Here is an 18,547-nt window from a genome sequence, read left to right on the forward strand (position 1 = left end):
GAAGGCTTAATACTTGGTAGTTACTTATCACAATGGCGACTTCTTTGAATAACAAATGTCTTCTGCTACAGCGAGGCTGCACAAATATGTAAAATTACTCGAAAATGGGGATATGGAACAGGACACAGGTACAATTGTAGAAAACATATCAAAGATAACTGAAAGAGGCTTGTACTTTGCCATGTTGGGTAATTGTAAATCCATGTAGAACAGCAAAATCTGGCTTTTTATTATGTTCATTTCATATGAGGTTAAGGTCTCCCGGGAGGTTAGGACTCCAGTTCCTTCATATCAAACCACATAGATACTAAAAATCATTTTCCAAACTGATGCCACAAGATACAAAGCACATCATTGTATAAAACGTCTTTTAAGGACCCGTAGTTCCTGTTACAGGAAACACCAGCATTTATTATTATGGAGTGATGTCTACTTATTTTTGGTCATATAGTGTAAATCAGGGGTGCCCAACAGGTGCCAGTAGATCGCAAAGGAAAAGCGAGTAAAACCCGGAGCCCAGGAGTTAAGTTCAAATTTTTATTGTAGGTAGATCATTTTGACTTGGTAATTTTTAAAGAAGCTTGCAAGCCAAAAAAGTGTGGGCAGCCCTGGTGTAAATCAAGCATCGTAGAGAATTAACCTTTAAGACCTATTGACAGTAAAGACGAAGCCATATGCCCGGTATTTCTACTTTTGAGACCACATTCTCCTAAGCAATCCTTTTGCTGAACTGATAAGTGACTATAATTGTAATTTCCATGTAAACCATTGAATCTCCCAATACTGGAGAATCCTTCTCTCTATGACACTGATCCTTGGTGAACATCATTTCCATAGCTCAAATCAATGAGGAATTCAGAGATTACTGGCATTACAAGGAGACCTTCTGTGACAGATTAATTGCTGGTAACCCAATTTCTTGTAATCTACAGCAAAGCCACACAAGGCTCATAAAAACTGCTTTAAATGTCAATTGCTAAAGGCAAGCAGCTAGTGAAAAGAAAGCGAATTTAAAAGAGACACTTTTATGTATTCAAAAATTCATTCAGTTTTCAGGAATTATTAAAGTGTCATTTTGCAAATGATAGTGGCGATCAGTTTCAGCAGAATGGGGTATTGTGTTTTATGGAAACATGTGTTGATATGTTTCCAGCACCTTGTATGTTTTTATAAAAATGATTGTCATTAATTTAGCATTCAGGAGATTTTGCAGTTCATTGTAAATCAACGAAACATTTGTGGATTCTGCTATTTAAGCCAATTGATTTATTTAGTGTATGAGTATGCATTTTGCCAGCACTGGAAAATATATACCAATACACATGGTAAGACTGAGCACACAAAGGAACACAGCATGAAAAATTATAGGATAGCTGTACTTTTATTATCTATTATTCAATTATGACAATCAACTTTGCAAATACAACCTCACCCTAAGCCAAGGCCTGTGCACATTGCTTTAACTAGAGCCAAGCTTTTGGCAGTCTGTATTGTGCAGGTAATAAAGAAGAATGCCACTGTTTAGGATTTGGAAAAAGAATCAGATCTCTCCAGAGTTGGCAGCCATGTGTGTGAAGAAGAGGGCGAGAAGGGTTTGGCTAAACAATGGTTACCTTACTCTATCAGTTTGTGATCTAAATCCTCAGTAAATGTATAAGTGCGTAGGATATTGAAGACATTATTTGTATATTTTGCATAATTTTTCTAGTTTATATACTATATTGTTTATCAGTCCATGCTAAAGACAAACTATGTCATGAGGGCACAACAATGTTAGCACTAACCGGGGCCTGTAATGGCAGCTCTCAAATCATGGGAAGTGAAATTATCTTTTAAATTTCCCAAACACAAATCATAGTGGTGCCATTAAAAGCCACTACATTACAATATTTAAGTTGTTTTAGGATGAAACTAAATAAATTGGAAGATTTTTGATAGGAGAGGCAAAAGCCAGTTGGGATTATCTAGAAGTGGTAATTTTGTGGTTGTAAAACACAATGCAAACAAAAGCCGGTCAACACAGGAACTTTGATGGCATTTTATTGGTCTTGGTAGGGGAAAGCTAGAACATCAAACAGGGAAACACATAGAAAAAAGGACTCCAAATGAGAAAAATGGGTAACATGGACATGGTCTAGCAAAAAAAAAAAAAAATCAAATTTAGTTGATAGAGATGTAGTAATATAAAAGAATAAACTAAACAGAAAAGGAATGTTGCTAATAAAGCAAATCCTTGACACCTAGGGCCTGATTTAGTAAAGCTCTCCAAGGCTGGAGAAGATAAACTTTCATCAGTGAAGCTGGATGATCCATCAAACCCGAAACAGATTTCTTCAGAGTCATTTGCTTTTTACTAGCAAATGTTCTGAGTCCATTCCAAGTTTGATAGATCATCCAGATTTACTGATGAACGTGTCTTCCCTCCTTTATTAAATCAGGTCCCTAATGTTAGGATGGAATAAAACCTTAAGCAACTTTAAGAACCCCAGAAAGACCAAACAAAAGATCTAGGGCAGTGTTTATCAACCTTTTTACCATTGGGGGACCCTTGAAAAAACTTTCAGGTCTCCGTAGAACCTCTTCTTTAATGACTCTATCCACAGCTTACAGTTAAGTAGCCTGGTGGTCCTAAGGAAGAATTCCTCTTACATTTCTGGCCATTATGAAAAATATCACCCTTACAGATAGCCAAAAAAGTCATTAGTGTCAGTAAAAGTGACCTGAGTGGCACAAATTGGTCTTTGCCAAGGAACCCCTCACAACCTCTGGAGAAACCCTAGGGTACCACGCAGGGAACACTGGAGACACTGGAAGCAACAGGAGGCACAGGTGACACAGGGATAACCAGATATCCACAGACAGGCAGGAACACTGGAACAGCACAAGGGAATAGGCTGGGAACCAAGAGACAGGACAACAAGGGGTTAACACAGGAGCAGGACAGAGGAAACACTGAATTAGGAAACAGGTAAACAGGAACTAGCACAGAACTAGGGGCTTGGTACTTTTGGAGACATGTTGCATGAACACAGAGTGCAGTGTGTGAGCTAGCTAAATAGCCAGGGCTGGTCAAGAGGCTATTTTCTGATTGGCCAGTGGATTGGATGGAATTGATAAAGCTTGGAAACAGAGGCACACCCAGCGTCAGAGAGAGGAGAGAGGTGTCTGCACTTTAGTGAGGAAGAGGTGAGTGTGATACACTTGTGTTTTGTGGCATCCAAAAGATAGATTTGTAATGGGAAAAAATTGATTGGTTGGTTGAGTGCAAAACTGCCAAAGTGTATTTAGCCTTCCTCTATAGCCTGAATCGGTACTGGATAGTAGAGTCATCCCTTGGCAGACATACACAGGGACAGTAAAGGATGAAAATTATGTCATGGAAATGATCTAAGGGTTGCTGGAAATCTGTGTCAATCCGTGCAAAAAGCACAAAAAGAAAAATGCTCTGAACTGCCCACCATTGCCAGCAATGAATTTTAATGGAGACAGTTAACCTCCTTGCCTTTTTTTTTGTCATTTGCCAGCCTTTAACCTTTGTAGGATGGTTTTTGCTGACCTCGTTTAACCTCGCAGCTCTCTAAACACGTGTCCACTGGCACCTTTCTATGAATGCAGAATGGGGAGGGTGGGAGGATTGACGTTTAAAACTAAATGGTTAATTGCTGTGAACTAAGTCTTATAGATTACAATCAAAATAAAAAAAAAATGAAATATGTACAGTATATGAACTTTATTGTAGAAAACAACCAAATGCTGAACTCTGTCTTTCAGAACAACCCATGAGATATGTGTTCATGACATCCAAGACAATCCAGCCATTAATCGGTGGGAGTTGGCTCGCCACATGCGTGCGGCTGGATTAGCTCCTATCTGCGAGAGGCACAGCTCCTTTGTCTCCCCCAGTAATACTACACAATGCTCCATACGCATTAGGCTTTTGTGCCTGCAGAAGGGATTTCAGTGAATTGAACAAGCGGGGACTTGGTATGCTCAGGACATAACTGGCTAATGTGACCAGAATGCTAAGCAGTGCTTCCTGTGTACGGGGAGCATACGGTAATGTCAGGCCATGTATTTTTTTTCCTCTCTCCACACTCCTACTCTAATTATGCCCTTCAGACTAAGCACTTTTGACAAGCATTAATAAGACCCACACCATACACGTGAGCCAAGCTCGGGGGAGAAGGCAGAAGAGGCTTTGTAAAGTTTAACTTGTCGAAGTTTTGCGTTTTGCATCAAACTTCACGGGAAAGTTCACCTTGCTCATGTGTTCCAAGTGTAACATCACCACCGCTGTGCAGTCTTTATCGTCTCCTTCCTCCTATATTTAAAAGGAAACATTTCAAAAAAGAAGGAAATAAAAAACTGGTAGAGAAGCTATTTTATAATTTTAAACTCTGTGCAGATATCAATAAACACAGAATAAAGAAGTGATTTTATTCAATACTTTTTTTTATGAAAAACAGTTAAAGTACACTTCTGTATTTGAGTTGCTAACAGCCTCCTGCTGTCCATTGCAACGCAGAGTGTATTACCAGCCAATCATGTGTTCTGAAAGCACATGTGCTGACTGGAGGAGGCAGAAGAGTGACCTTATCTGCCTGCTGCTGTTCCATCACTGTCCAATCAGTTTCATGACCTGTTTCTCAACCAGGGTCCCTCCAGAGGCTGCCAGGGGTTCCTTGAACATTTTGTGGCTCTCAGGTCAGTTTAACTGATACCAATGATCTTTTTGGCTACCTGTAAGGCTGACATTCTTCAATGGTCAGGCCAATTTGCTGTCCAGAAGTAAATCTCAAACTGGATTGAAATATTACTCTAGATCAAATAGAAACATATATTCTATAAGCCTACATGAAATCCACCTGAAAAACCTAAATATGAAATGTATGTAAGATATTACTTTTTGTCATCTATTTTAATAGAGACTTCGATTGTATTAAAAAAACACTTACACTTACTTATACATATATATATATATATATACTGTAATTACAGTAATAGTACTAAAATATTAGCATTTCCTATAAATATGTGTTAGATGTCTCATTTGATGATTATGATTGATGCCAGAATTATGACCTTTCCAAAAAGCATTACCCTTAACAGTTCTAATGCCATAAAAATGATTTTCAATAATGGCTTGATATTTATTTTACAAACATGGAAACAGGGAACCTCCCACCCTAATACACAAAAAATCCATAAAATGTTACCAATAATGGATTATTTAATTTTATTTTTTTTCTGTGCTGGGGACCCCCTATGTATTTTGTGTATATTGCCCTGCCCAAGTGCAGATCAGAGCAGATGCCATATTTAACTTTTTAGGGGTCCAAACAGGATCTTATAAACCCAAACTCAAACAAAGAATGCCAATATGACATACAGTATATTACAATATATTTACCTTATATCACTTATAGAACCCTTTAGGGCTAGGTCATGATGACATTATTGGTAAAACTGCACAGTACCCCTGGAAATTCCTATTGAAACAAATGAGTCAGATTTTAACCTTTAAGTTTTAACCTTTTTACATTTTAACCCAGGTAGTTGGTGGTGACAGCATTGCCACAAGGGCAATGTGCAGCCTCAGCTGTTTCCATTGACTGTGATTGGAAATGATGATCACCATTTATGTTTTGCAAGTAGTTTCTAATTCTCCTCCTCCCTTCTCAGCACCATCCTAGTAGGCACTCAATTCTTCTTAGCAAGGTAAAGTGAGGTTACATTTTCATTTATTTCATCTAATTGCTTTTTTATTGATGTATTTTAGTATTAGGCAGTGTTTAAATTATTTCATACAGCCCCATCAATGTATATTATGCCAATAACAATAGGATTTTTTTTCATGGGAACAGATTACCCATTTTCCTTTTATTCCTTATAGGAAAAATTTGTTTGGAATAAGTCCTGGAATGGATTAAGGATTTATACCAAGGTACCACTGTACTTTGCTCATGTTACCTACCTAGCGGACCATTTTTATGTCATTGAAAATGATCTTCCATGATTGTTTCGGAGACACTAGAATGAATAAAAGCTGTGTTCAGTTCTACGAAGAGAGGAGGGTGGAGTGCAAGGTACCCTGCTATGTCCTCCCCCATAGAAAATTATAGCAGTCATCCCTCATGGGTCATTTACCAATCGTCCACAATGGATTGCCAGACATGTTGGGATTCATCGCTATAGATCTTAAAGATTTTACCCACAGCAATCATGAATGCCTGACATTTATCTACAGTGCGTACAATATATAGCTTTTATGTGGAGATATAGAGGGTCTGGGAGTGCCACCTAGCATTCCTGTCCTCCCAGGTAGAGATGTGAATATATATATATATATATATATTCACATCTCTACACATATATATATATATATATATATATATATTCAGGAGCAGCCTAGCTTTATTGGATTCCTTATTTGTTCCATTTTTCCATTTTCCTCTGGCATAGTGCCGCATGTGAATAGCAGTGGATACTCCAGCATACAGTCTGCAAATGATTTTTGGAAGTAGAAATTAAATAAAGGCACTGACAGCCATACACTGCAATGAGTTCTAAAGGTGTCATAGCTAGTAGGTAGTATTTTAAATAATATTAACATATTAGAGGACTAGCATTTTCAGAAAGAGATCAGCGGTGCCATTGGCCATATTTCTCCTATGACAGGTTTTCTTTAATGCTGGAGAAGAATAGAAATTACCTAGAGATGGAATTCAGAAGCTTTAAAGGCAGAGCCCCCTAGTGGCCACATGTTTTATTACATCATGGATTTATCAGCAAATTCAAGCTGCACCTTTGTATTTAGGAGAACACCAGATAATTGTGTTCTAGGACAGAATATACACAACAAGGGTTCCCATCACTCAGCTTTTACAATGGCCAGTGTTTATTTCTGCTTGCATACAAACTTGTATTATAAAAGGATATCTATACTTATAAAATATCCCAGCTCATTGCTGACCTCTTCTACTGAAAATGCTGGTTTTTAAATACAATGCAGAATTTATTTTAAAAGGTTTCTTAAATGTGTGGCTTAAAACCAGACAAACACCTTTTCATTAGAAGGTCATAAATAGCAACCTTCACATATTGCTTAGGTTTCGGTAAATAAAATCTTTTATCTGACCTTCCTATCAGAATGCTATTGGCCTGGCTGCTATACCATCCCTCTGGCTTTGCTGCTTTCTGGGTCATTAGCCCAAATGTGCAGAAATGTGAAGAATGATCAAAATTCTAGTTTTGGGTCCCGGGGTGCTTATCATAGCAATATTTATGGATGCTTATAAATTAAAACTGCCCTGTAGGTGATATTCCAAGAGTGTTCCTGAACACTGGAATAAGCAAATCAGTTTCTATCAATCATGGCCATTGTAGAGTCACATGATCAGACATGGCAGCTGCACCAACATGCACCCAAGGTGGGAGTTTGCTGAATCTCAGGATGGAATACATTCAAACAATGTTAAGGTAAAATCGGGGCATCTGAAAATGTTTCTTTATAAAAATATGCATTGTACTGCAAAGTATTTATTAAAAAGAAAAAGAAACCTGCTTGATGCATCTTTGGTTAGATATCCAGCAAAGTCCAAAAAAATCTGTATGAGTTACTCACAATTTCCAATCCCATACACATATCACATACATATTAAAAAGTCTACCCTGCTAATCTTTTTAAATGCTAATAAATGGCCACGGCACCTTTAAATGCAGTTATGGGTGTTTTAAGGTGTTCTATAGCGGGCAAAAAAATCTAAATATGCAAATTATGGGTTAATGGAAGTCTTTATAAATGTTTCTAAATGTCCTCATTCCATATACAAGGCAGTTCCTTTCCCAAAAGCCACCGGCCAAAGAGACTACTGGCCAATATGTACATTAACAAAAGTCCCACACGGACAAACATGGTCTGTGTTCAAATTGACCCAGGTTCTGTGAACAAGAAACATTTAGTTCAACCCAGAACAAATCAAACATGGCTATGTCCACTTTCCCCTTCTTAAGAACAGTGCTGCATTCTGCTACACACAGCAAGCCCGAAAAATCTAGACTAGAGAGCCCTTTGCCTATTCTATGTCTACTCTGCTCTACATGAAGAATGTCCAATGCAAAATGTGATGGTCAGGGGTATATGATACACCGAGTGAAGAAGTCAGGGGAAAGTAATGCAAAAATGCAGTGATGGTGAGTAAAAACATAAAATGCAGGTGCATGAAGTCAATAATAAACAATTGGGAGCCAATGGGTCAGAAGGGTTTATAATGCTGGGTGTAGGGGTCAGGAGTGTATAACATGAGGAGTGTAGGGGTCAGGAAAGTTTATAATGCTGGGTGTATGGGTCAGAAGTGTTTATAATGCCGAGTGTAGGGGTCAGGAGTTTATAACTTGCAGAGTATAGGTGTCAGGAGTGTATTACATGTGGAGTGTATGGGTCAGGAGTGTAAACCAGAGCAGTGTAGGGGTCAGTAAAGTTTATAATGCCAAATGTAGGGGTCAAGAGTGTGAAAAGTGTAACCGTAGTGCTCAATAGTGTATAACATGCAGAATGCAGGGGTCGAGAGCATGTAACATGCAACGTAAATAGATCAGGAGTGTATAACTCGTAAAAGGGTAAGAGTCAAGAGTATTATAATGCCCAGTGTAGGGGTGAAGAATGTGTAACATACAGAATAAAGGATTCAGGAGTTTAAAATGCAAACTGTAGGGCTCTAATATGTGTTAGGGGTCAAGAGTGAATTACATACATGGGTCAGGAATGTGTAAAATACAAATAAACAAAATATAAAAATGTACAATGCAAAAGAATATCATATATCATAAAAATAATATACTAGTGTTTGTACTATTGCACTGCATTATTAAAAACTGTTAAAAACCCTAAGCACAGATTCTCATGGCTGCATTAGAAATGTATGCAGATGCCACATCTAAGGACTAGCAAGCTGCAATATATTACATTTTAACATTTTTATTATTCATTTTAACTGCAGTCTTTTTCCTTAAACATAATGTTTTTAAACTGACTTTGGGACCAATGCAGGAATGAGAACCTGTCCTTATAATAGGCGCAGTGCACAAAGGATTTTATAAAGCAGGCGATCCGGTACACCTCTCCTTATCTTACATCCTTTATCATATCCTGTATATGCTGCAGCCTCTCAGTTTGCACACATTTGTTTCAGTTGATACAAACAAGTAACGTGGAATTTCCTTTTATTTGACAACACACAATACATTGTGGTTTGAGGCATTATGGAAACACATGTACATATCTTTTGTGTGTGCTGTGTATCATTGCACGTTCCTTTATCCTCATTTCCGTATTTTACATTCTATCTTTCCCCTGATCTCTCTCCCAGTTGTTGCTTTCCTACGCTCTCCAATTTGCTACTTTCTCATCTCATTTCAATCTGTTCCACTGCTGTGATATATAATTACGCCTTGCTTAGAGTGCACATAAATGGAAAATAAAGTAGTAGATATAAACAGCTACTTTACAACCCAGCAGGCTGAGGATCACTCATAGATCTGGAAAAATACACATTTCCATAGAGGGAAAAGTGGTAGTTCACAGGAGATGGCTTACTCATAACCATGGGGTGTGTTCAAGAGACCGACATGGGTCTAATGTAAATATCCAGATCCAATCTGAACCTTACAATACAGGTGGGCACAGGTATACCTGCACTATATACATATGGTAACAAAGTCATCTGTTGATTTCCCACCATCGCCACTCCATTAAAAAGCCACCCAGAATGATGGCCATTCATCAGAACTTCAAATCAATCCATCAAAGTCAACATAATACCAATAACATATACAAGGGTCATGCTACATCTAATAACCCTACATAAATTATGTTAGATGGACTTTTCAGTTCTTAGTCCTATGCTAAATAAATCCCATATGGATCAAAATTTAAAGTGTGCAAATTCTTCCCATTTGCAACTGCAGCATGCAAAGAAAAGGTTATGACCTGCCAGCAGTTGCAGAAAAGGGGAAGATCATTGCTTCCCTTGTGTGGAAGCAATGGTTTCTCTGCATTGGTCTGATAGCCTTCAGCCTTCACCAATTGCTCTGTGGTCATCAGGGAGACTTGCTCATTGGAGAATTTATTTGGGTATGTGACATCTGCAGAAAGAACCGACTGGCAGTGAGGTTGCAAGGCGGTTACCACTTCCTCCTGCCAGTGAACAGCTGCCTCGGGGAAGAAATTACATGTGTCCTCTACCCGTGGCAGACCAATAGAGAATGAATAGGGACTCCAGTAAGCAGTTCAGTACCAATTGCTTCTGCTTGCTGTCAAACCTGCAAAAGCTGATTCTTTAAAAACCAGCGCTTGTTGGGATACCCTGCCTGATCCTGCTGTGAGTATGAACCTTCTCTGAGCATCTTTCTCTCCAGAATACCTTTCAACTCTGGCTGTTGCTGCTTTCTTAATGCTAATTGTAAAAACTTTTGCATTTTCTGTTTTGACATAATTGATAATTAATCAAATTTAAAATGAAAGGCCACTGGGCTTTCACTTTGTTGTAGAGATTAGGAGCTTGGAGGAGGTACCCACAAAGTCAACCATATCGAGTCAATGTGGGCATCTGGGGTCAAGGAGCACATGCCAGTCTGGTTGCATATACATTACAGAACAAAAAGCTAAAAGGGTTTTAAATCAAATTGTTGGCATAATTTATGAAATTTTATATATATTCATTCTCATGGTGAGCTGTGTCCCACCAAATCATAAGATCACATTATAAAAACGTGCACGTTATGTTTCTGGTGATTCTTGTATTATCCAAAATCTTGCAAACAAAATAAAGCTGTTTAGCCAGCCAATTCAGCCAAGAGATGGCAAAAACAAGCCACCATAAAACTTGACCAGGTAATTTGGATCTACCGCCCCCACCCCCCAACAGAAAAAACCCCAAATTCCTCTGCTACAGGCCTCCCTATATATACATTTTTCAATTAATAATATATCAATACAGAATGCAATAATATTATTAATATTTTTATTATAATAATAATACACAATTGATATATATAGCACCAACATATTAGGCAGCGCTGTACTTTAAACAGGGATTGCAAATGACAGACAGGTACAGACAGTGACGCAGGAAGGGACCCTGCACCGAAGAGCTTCCACTCTAGGAGGTGGGGAAAATAACACACAATAGTAATTGTTCAATACGGACAAAGTCCTGGACAATTACTAAGAATTATCTAAAAAGAGATCACAACTGCAATTCAGACTCAGATTAAAACCTCTAGTGGAGATGTGTCACCCACAGAAGAGTAGGATCCACTCATCTACTTGTATATTTTTATATCATCATGAGCTACTGAGTTCTGTACACAACAGGAGGTAAGCAAAAAAACGAAACATGTGTAACAGAGCCAAAATTGCTGGTTTGATAAAGCAATAAAAAATATTAATATGCAACATTTTATATTACCCAAATAAAGGTAATTTTTACTTTTTTGCTAAAGAGAGTACATACAAAACCTTGAACCGTCTTGAAGCTCTCTTCCATTTCCAAGCTGGGGACGTCCATACAATTGCACAAAACATTCATTATGTTCCTTTTCTCCATCTTTTCAATGGTTCACTTTATCTAACACTGAACTTTACACAAGCAATAAAGACACAACACACCCAAAATGACCTTCAACTCAGCCTCAGGGATGGGTCATAGCATTCTTATTACCAATGCATTTAATTAATATCATTTGTCACACAGTAATAAGTCCACACGCAATGTCATCTCGGTCTGTGGACATTATAATAGATTCCAGTCTGACATGCCTGTACAAGCAAGGACATAGATTTTACAAGCGGTCAGTCTTGTAAAAAAAATAAGCAGTGTGGATATATAAATTAGATCAGTTAATAATCAGTAGTAAGTAACAGATAATTGAGCAGTTAACCTGCCACCCCAATGTTCTGATACTCCTCCCTACATAACGCTCATAACCTTGCAGTGGCCTTTTATGAATGTGTAATCTTCCACTACTAATAAAGTGCCAATTCCCTGAAAATTGATATTTTAGTGTTCGTAGATGCTGGTAAAAAAAAAAAAAAAAAACAAATAATGATTTCATATATCTTTTGGGAAAATGCTGGTGAGATTCAGACTTCCAGAAAGTCTGGGATCAACCTGGATTTCTAGTTCTGGTCTGTGCCATGGCCAACAGAAATGGTTCCAACCAATTTATAAAAAAGAGAGAGAGAAATACACAGGGAGAGAATATAACAGAAAGCTAACACACAAAGCTAGGCAGGAACATGTAAATTTTTCAAATTTAATTGGGAATATCAGCAGGGAATTTTTGTCTGGGTAGCCATGGGTTGACTGGAGCTAACCAAGCTCTATCTATACCAGTGACATATTACTTTTGGTAGGACTTTGGTAGGATCTTTTAAGAAAAATAACAAAGAGCAAAGAATGCTAACCCATAACAACCACATACAATTCTTCAACTCTAAATCATAGTAAAGATTACATAGTATTGGTAGTTATGGATTGGATGGATAGCCAAGCCATGGAACATAAGTATTTAACTCAAAACCAAAAAGCTGCAACAGTTGCAACGTATTCTACACTGTTCTTCAGGTGCCATTTATCTGATGCAAGTATTTTGCTCACAAATACACATTTGTTATTGTCACATAAATTTTGTTCCTTTTGTTCAAGCTCATCTACTACAGTCTGTTATCCACCTTGTACAGATGTTTATTTGACCCAATCAAGTCTTAACTCCTCATATCAGAACATGAGCAATGTATATTTGTACAAAGCCCCTAAGAAAAACATCTCTATTTTTTGCACTGGGTATCTTACATAAGCTATATCTTTATTTATACAAATACAAAATATCAAAAAGAAAAACTTCTGTAGAACTAACAAAGACAGCCTAAAACTGAGAAAAATCTTCAACATTACAAGTACTATTCCAATGACTAACTACTACTAGAAAATCCCATTTTTCCAGTTCTGACTTCACAATTTTATGTTTTTGTTGGTTTTATCAAAATAAATAATGTTTGGTGATAGCTGACTGTATGACTACTAGGGGCCCCAAAACAGATATGGGGTATTTACAGAGAGAAACAGCTAGATTATACAAAACCATTTGTTATTACATTAGGGAATGTTGTAGATAATCAATAAAGAATACTAAAAAACAAAGCATTTATATAGCTATTGATTAAAAAATACCCATGTGCATCAAGTAATATATTTAAAAGCAAAAACAAAACTAAAGAAATTTAGCCAATTTTACCCTCCACCAGAAAATTTTCTTTCCTGCCCCACAATAGTTAGCAGATTTACATACTATAAATTCATCAACAGTTTACATTTTCAGTAAATGTTTTCGAATAATGGTCATCCATGCCTCAATTAGTAGGACATACAAGCACATAAAAAAGAAACAACCTCTATCATACTGAAGGAAGAATGATTAGTATTCTAAACTCAACTGATATCCCCTGGTCATTCACACAGCCCCTGCAGTAGAAAGTTCAACAGTCAATAAATTTGTATTGACCTTGAATACGTTTTTAAATAATACCTAAGTCACCACTTTACCAGTTGCCTTTCACAAACTAAAGAAGCTCAGATTATCAAACCTTTCATTGTAAGGTTTGCCACCAATGTACTATTAATAAATTGGGATTTAATGTATATTATGCATAGCATTGTCAGACTTTTTTTCGACATAAACTACATTCTTCTAGCAGCTGCATTTATCCAGAATTTCCTAAAGTTGCTCTACTTTCCAGTAGCAAAAGAACATCACAACCAATCGCAAAACAGATCACCGTTTGCCAAAACAAGCTGATGGAGCCCAAACATTTTCATATTGGAAGCCAAAGTACTTGTACAAAGAGCGACTTTCAGAAAGTCCTTATTTGCATAAAACACAGGGCACGAGGTAATCTACAATGAACTGCACAAGTTATTCAACAAATATAAACATACCATATAACTCACATAAACACATCAGAATTTGTATGGTCATACCCGTTCACTTTCCCAACCTTTCCAGCCCATGAAACAGAACACAGAATCAGCTATTGACTACTGACTATTATCCTAAATATTTGCTTTGTTAGTATTGATAGTATTGATAAAGCCAATATTTGTCACGTGATCTCCAACCCTTATGTAGTAGAGAGAGTACAAGCGCCCCATAGGTCATTCTCCGTAAGAGAAAACAGTTTCCACTGACATTTCAATCAAAATCAATGGTTCTCTCAAACTTGCGCAATCCAAATAAAGAGAAGAATCGTAAACCACACATTTAATGTGGATGATTACATTAATATTTTTGGGATGTTTTATACACGTTGTTAATCTTTTTTCACAATAAGATCCCAAATAAAACCAATTTAAACATTTAAGTCGCCCTTTACGCTATCATTAGCTCGGCTGCTGTAGTCAGAGTGTTTCCTACCAGGTGCACATGGCCTGGAAACTGGCTGTATTTTGAAACAGGCAAAGCATTCATAGATTTCTTTAACTTTTATTTGTTTATCGAATTCAACTGAATAAGTGCTAACAAATCACAATCAGTGTTTTCTCCAACCTTCTAAATTGTCAAACGATTTACAAATCTGTGGCTATTTAAATTGCTTTGAGAATGTGCAGACAAGCTCCTATCCTTTATAAGATATTAAATCCTTTCCGCACATCATAGTTTCTATTTTCTGTATCAGCTCAGGTGAATATAAAATATTAGGCATGGAGTGCATGAAGGTAAGTGTTCCTTAGAACAGAAATCAGCAGTTAGTAAGTCTTGGAAACAAGGTTTTCTCTGAACACAATCAGACCCATGAGTGGAGATGAAGCTTCTGGGATGGAGATCATTGATTGTGTGATGTGTGCAGTTTAAGGAAGTTCAGGCAGTTCCATCTCTCTGCTGGATTGATGCTGCTTCTTTTCCCATCAGCATCTTCCCAATAAACACAACATCAGCATGCTCTCTGTCGTGGAGGAGCCGAGTGTGAATCTGGGTACCAGAGCTGATGGACGGATCCATACTGAGAAGAAGTCCATCCTACTGGAATCAATCTACTGTACTACATACAGATATTCCAAATAGACAATGCCAATACAGTTTTATGTATCCATACAGCTTAAGAAAGGATTGTTTCATTCTCACAGCATAGTTCATAAACGCTTATCAGTGCATGAAGTGTTGGATGTTGTATATGAAATAATATGTGTCCACAAGGAGTTAAGGGTCTACCACGTGTTTCCATAAAAAAGTTTAAGAACAGTTTCCAGTAGACCCAACCAATGTAGCCACCCATCCCAACCGGGAAACTATATGGGTGCACTCACCCCTCTATGTAAAACGTCAGTTGGCTCTGACTTTCCAGAACAAATTTTTTTAAAAAACATATGGTGTTTTAAAAGCATATACAACCAACACTTATACCTCCATGCCAGCCGGTGTTGGTGTTTCTACTTCTAGAAGCTACAGGTTGGCAATGAAGTATTTATAGGAAACCAGGGAGGACAAAAATGTGAGTACCAATGAAGTATTACTAACCACTGAGTACAAAAATGTGGGTAACAATTAAATATTTATAGGAAACTAGTGAGGACAACGGGAGATAACACTGTTGAATTGTTTTCAAAGATGCATGGGCTGTGCAATCCTTATCCTCCATCATTTGTTATTTTGGAACAACTATGCTTGTCCCAAGTCAATGGCTCATTAAAGAATAAAAAGCCCTGGAACTTGCACCAACAAAAAAGTCAGCTGTCATAATTTTCCCTTTTTGTTAAGAAATAGCAAATATACAATAACCAGCCAAATGCATGACTATGTTATATAGCTGATAATGTGTTTCTTTGTGTTACTGCCTGCACCATCATGGCACTTTGCGCTTGGCTTGCAGCTGGCATGCTTCTACTCACCGATCCTTAGAACTTGCTGGGACGTCTGAGGAAGCAAGCCAGTGAGAATGTAGAGCAGGGGGAGGAAAAGTCCAGAGCTGCCAAAGAGATGCATCCTCAGCAAGGACTGGTCAACAAGGTCCATGCTGCAATTTCCAAGAGATCATGAGCTGAACACCCTGAGCAGAGGATGCCAGCCAGCCTTCCACCTCATCCTATGCTTTATCCAGTTGTTCTTTCTTCCTGCTTGCTTGTTCTTCCCCTTAGCCCATCATTGCATCCTTCCAAAAAGCAACCAGAAGCTACAGAGCCTCTTCTCCAGCTGAAGTCCTCAAGGCAAGCAAGGTCCACAAATGGCTCTCCAGTCCTGACACCCCAACCAGAGACCACTCCAGGAAAAGTGAAGGAGGGAGACAGGAGCAGCATGCAGTGATCTCCAGCAGATTAACCTCCCATCACTCCCACTGCAAGTACTTTAAAGCATTGCTGATGATTGAATCTTTGCTGGGAATCTGATGATAAAAGCAATTCTAATCTCCATGTTTGGCTATGAGTATGGAGGCTGGCTGATTAAGTCTGCACTAGCAGGCAGGCAGTGTGCTGGAAAGTCACATCTCTCCCTGCTGCTGCTTCTGCTGCTGCTGCTGTCTTCACTTGCCATTCTTCTACAGCACAGACTCTTCTTATTAAATGAGCATTTCAGGGACCACCCCCAGCACTCATCACACTGATGATGGCTTCACACCTCCTAGAAGAGGAAACTCTCACCTGCTCCATTGATAAAGAATGGACAGTGCAGAGGAAAGGTGCACAGGTCTACACATATGACATGTACAGGGCTCTACTTCTGGATTATGGGTATTCACAATATGGGGTATTTGGATTTTTTTTTCCAAATGCTATATAATATGTAAAACAGATCTGTGAAAGACTTTTCTTTTAAGGATAACTGTCGTAGTTTCAGTATTTATACTTTAAAGTGATTTTTTGAAAGCAGAACTAAACTCATTAGTGCACAGCATACTTGTCGTTTAAAGTGGACCTATCATGACATTTTTAATATTATATAAAAGTGAGGCTGTCACGTATCCCAGGAAGCTTTGGGCTGCCCCTTAGGAAGGGCTTTCCTGGAACGTAAAAAATGTGCATCTCTTACATGAGTAGTGATATCAGCACTTATTGTTTTACATTTATAGGAAGAAACATCACCCGATATGTCTCCTGCGCTGTGCAAGATCTGGATATAAGCAGAATCCAGAAGAAGAAGGAAGAAGATGGTTCTACCCACTGTCCTATCTGCTCCTGAAGTTAGAAGGTAAGTGGTATTATTTTTTGATCCAGCAAACCTGAAATGGATCTGGTCCAGGATTAAATACATTTGCTAACACATAGCTAATGACTTTTAGGAAATCCGTTCCAGGTTTGCTGGATCACCCAGCTTCACTGATGAAAGTGTAATCTCTCCAGCCTTGGTGAACTTTAAAGTCAGGGCCATTGTCTGCAACTAAGCTGAAATGTAACTCCCCCACCATACCACTGGTTGGTCTCTTTTCCGAGAGGGTAAAGTTACCCTGCTATTTGCCTCTACCGGTCCCTGTACAAAAAAGCTCAGAGAGGGTGAGGAGAGGATGAAAGCAGCAGAGAAAGGAACCAGTCTGGTGTACTACAGTACTAGTGGGAGTAAAAATCTGATTGACAGAGAGAGGAGCTTTTCGGAGGATTGCTCCTTCTTTTACTGTTCAATCAAAAATGTAAGCCATGTAAGTGAAACTGGAAGTACAGACGAGAGAATTAGGGTCCTCCCTCCTGATCCTTGTGTGGCAGAGCTGTCCCAGGACAGGATCAACAAGAATACACATCCTTCAGAAGGTAAAACAGTTCCTATATAAGTAATTCGTTTTTCACTGTTTGCCTTGAGTTAAGCTTAAAATGTTTCTTGTCAAAAAGTCTGGTGTATGTTTATATTGGAGAAATTAATATTTGCCATGGACTCCAGAGCAACAAGTTATATGGATAGTCCATTATGTAGTGGTTGCTTCTTAATCTGCAATACAAAATATATAATTGAGTGAACTCCTCGGTAACTCTTCCAAAGATACATTTTCTTTATATTCTTGAATAAAATAATGACAGGTAAGAGACAAATATACTTGCCGTGTATTAAGCCGCATTTCACTGTCTGCCAATAAGAGGAAATTTCAATGTCCTTGACATAAAGGCATTTTGCTATAATTTACATTTATGGAACGCAATGCTTCTGCAGTCTTCCACCATTTCCACAACTTATAGTTTAGTGCCCTGAAAAATATTTAAAGGAGTCCGATGGGAGTGCAAAACTGGCTTTATGTTTGTTGGTAGCTCAGTTATGAATGATTTTAGAAGTAGATCAGACAATGCACACAATCCCCATGCTTACTGTTTAGGTCAGTGGCAAAGCTACAGATCTGTGGGCCCCAATACAAATTTTGGACATGCTCCCCTATTTTTAGGACATGTACCAACACCCATCCTTCACCCCCTCGCTGAGCTTTATTGGTGACAACGTGAGTGATTATACCCCCCGGATTTGAATCAGGTTCTTCTTTTTGCCACCCAGCTGAAATGGGGTTTGGTGGCAATATAAC

General features: G+C 38.2%; 1 protein-coding gene across 6 annotated transcripts in view; it reads right to left on the reverse strand.

Annotated features, from left to right (window-relative positions):
- The window catches only part of GRIK1 (glutamate ionotropic receptor kainate type subunit 1), a 228,898-nt gene extending 212,322 nt beyond the window's left edge, over positions 1-16,576 (reverse strand). For 2 of the 6 annotated variants that reach the window (XM_072398109.1, XM_072398097.1), the window contains exon 1: positions 15,945-16,572. In XM_072398109.1, the coding sequence (XP_072254210.1) occupies positions 15,945-16,068 (124 nt within the window). In that variant the 5' untranslated portion in view covers positions 16,069-16,572. Of the gene's footprint in view, positions 1-15,944 lie in introns of all 6 variants that reach the window. The other 4 variants (XM_072398115.1, XM_072398102.1, XM_072398119.1 and 1 more) reach the window with 2 other exon arrangements.
- Between the last annotated feature and the right edge of the window lie 1,971 nt (positions 16,577-18,547).

The sequence above is a fragment of the Pyxicephalus adspersus genome, chromosome 1 (assembly GCF_032062135.1).
Source record: "Pyxicephalus adspersus chromosome 1, UCB_Pads_2.0, whole genome shotgun sequence".
NCBI classification, from domain to species: Eukaryota; Metazoa; Chordata; class Amphibia; order Anura; family Pyxicephalidae; genus Pyxicephalus; species Pyxicephalus adspersus.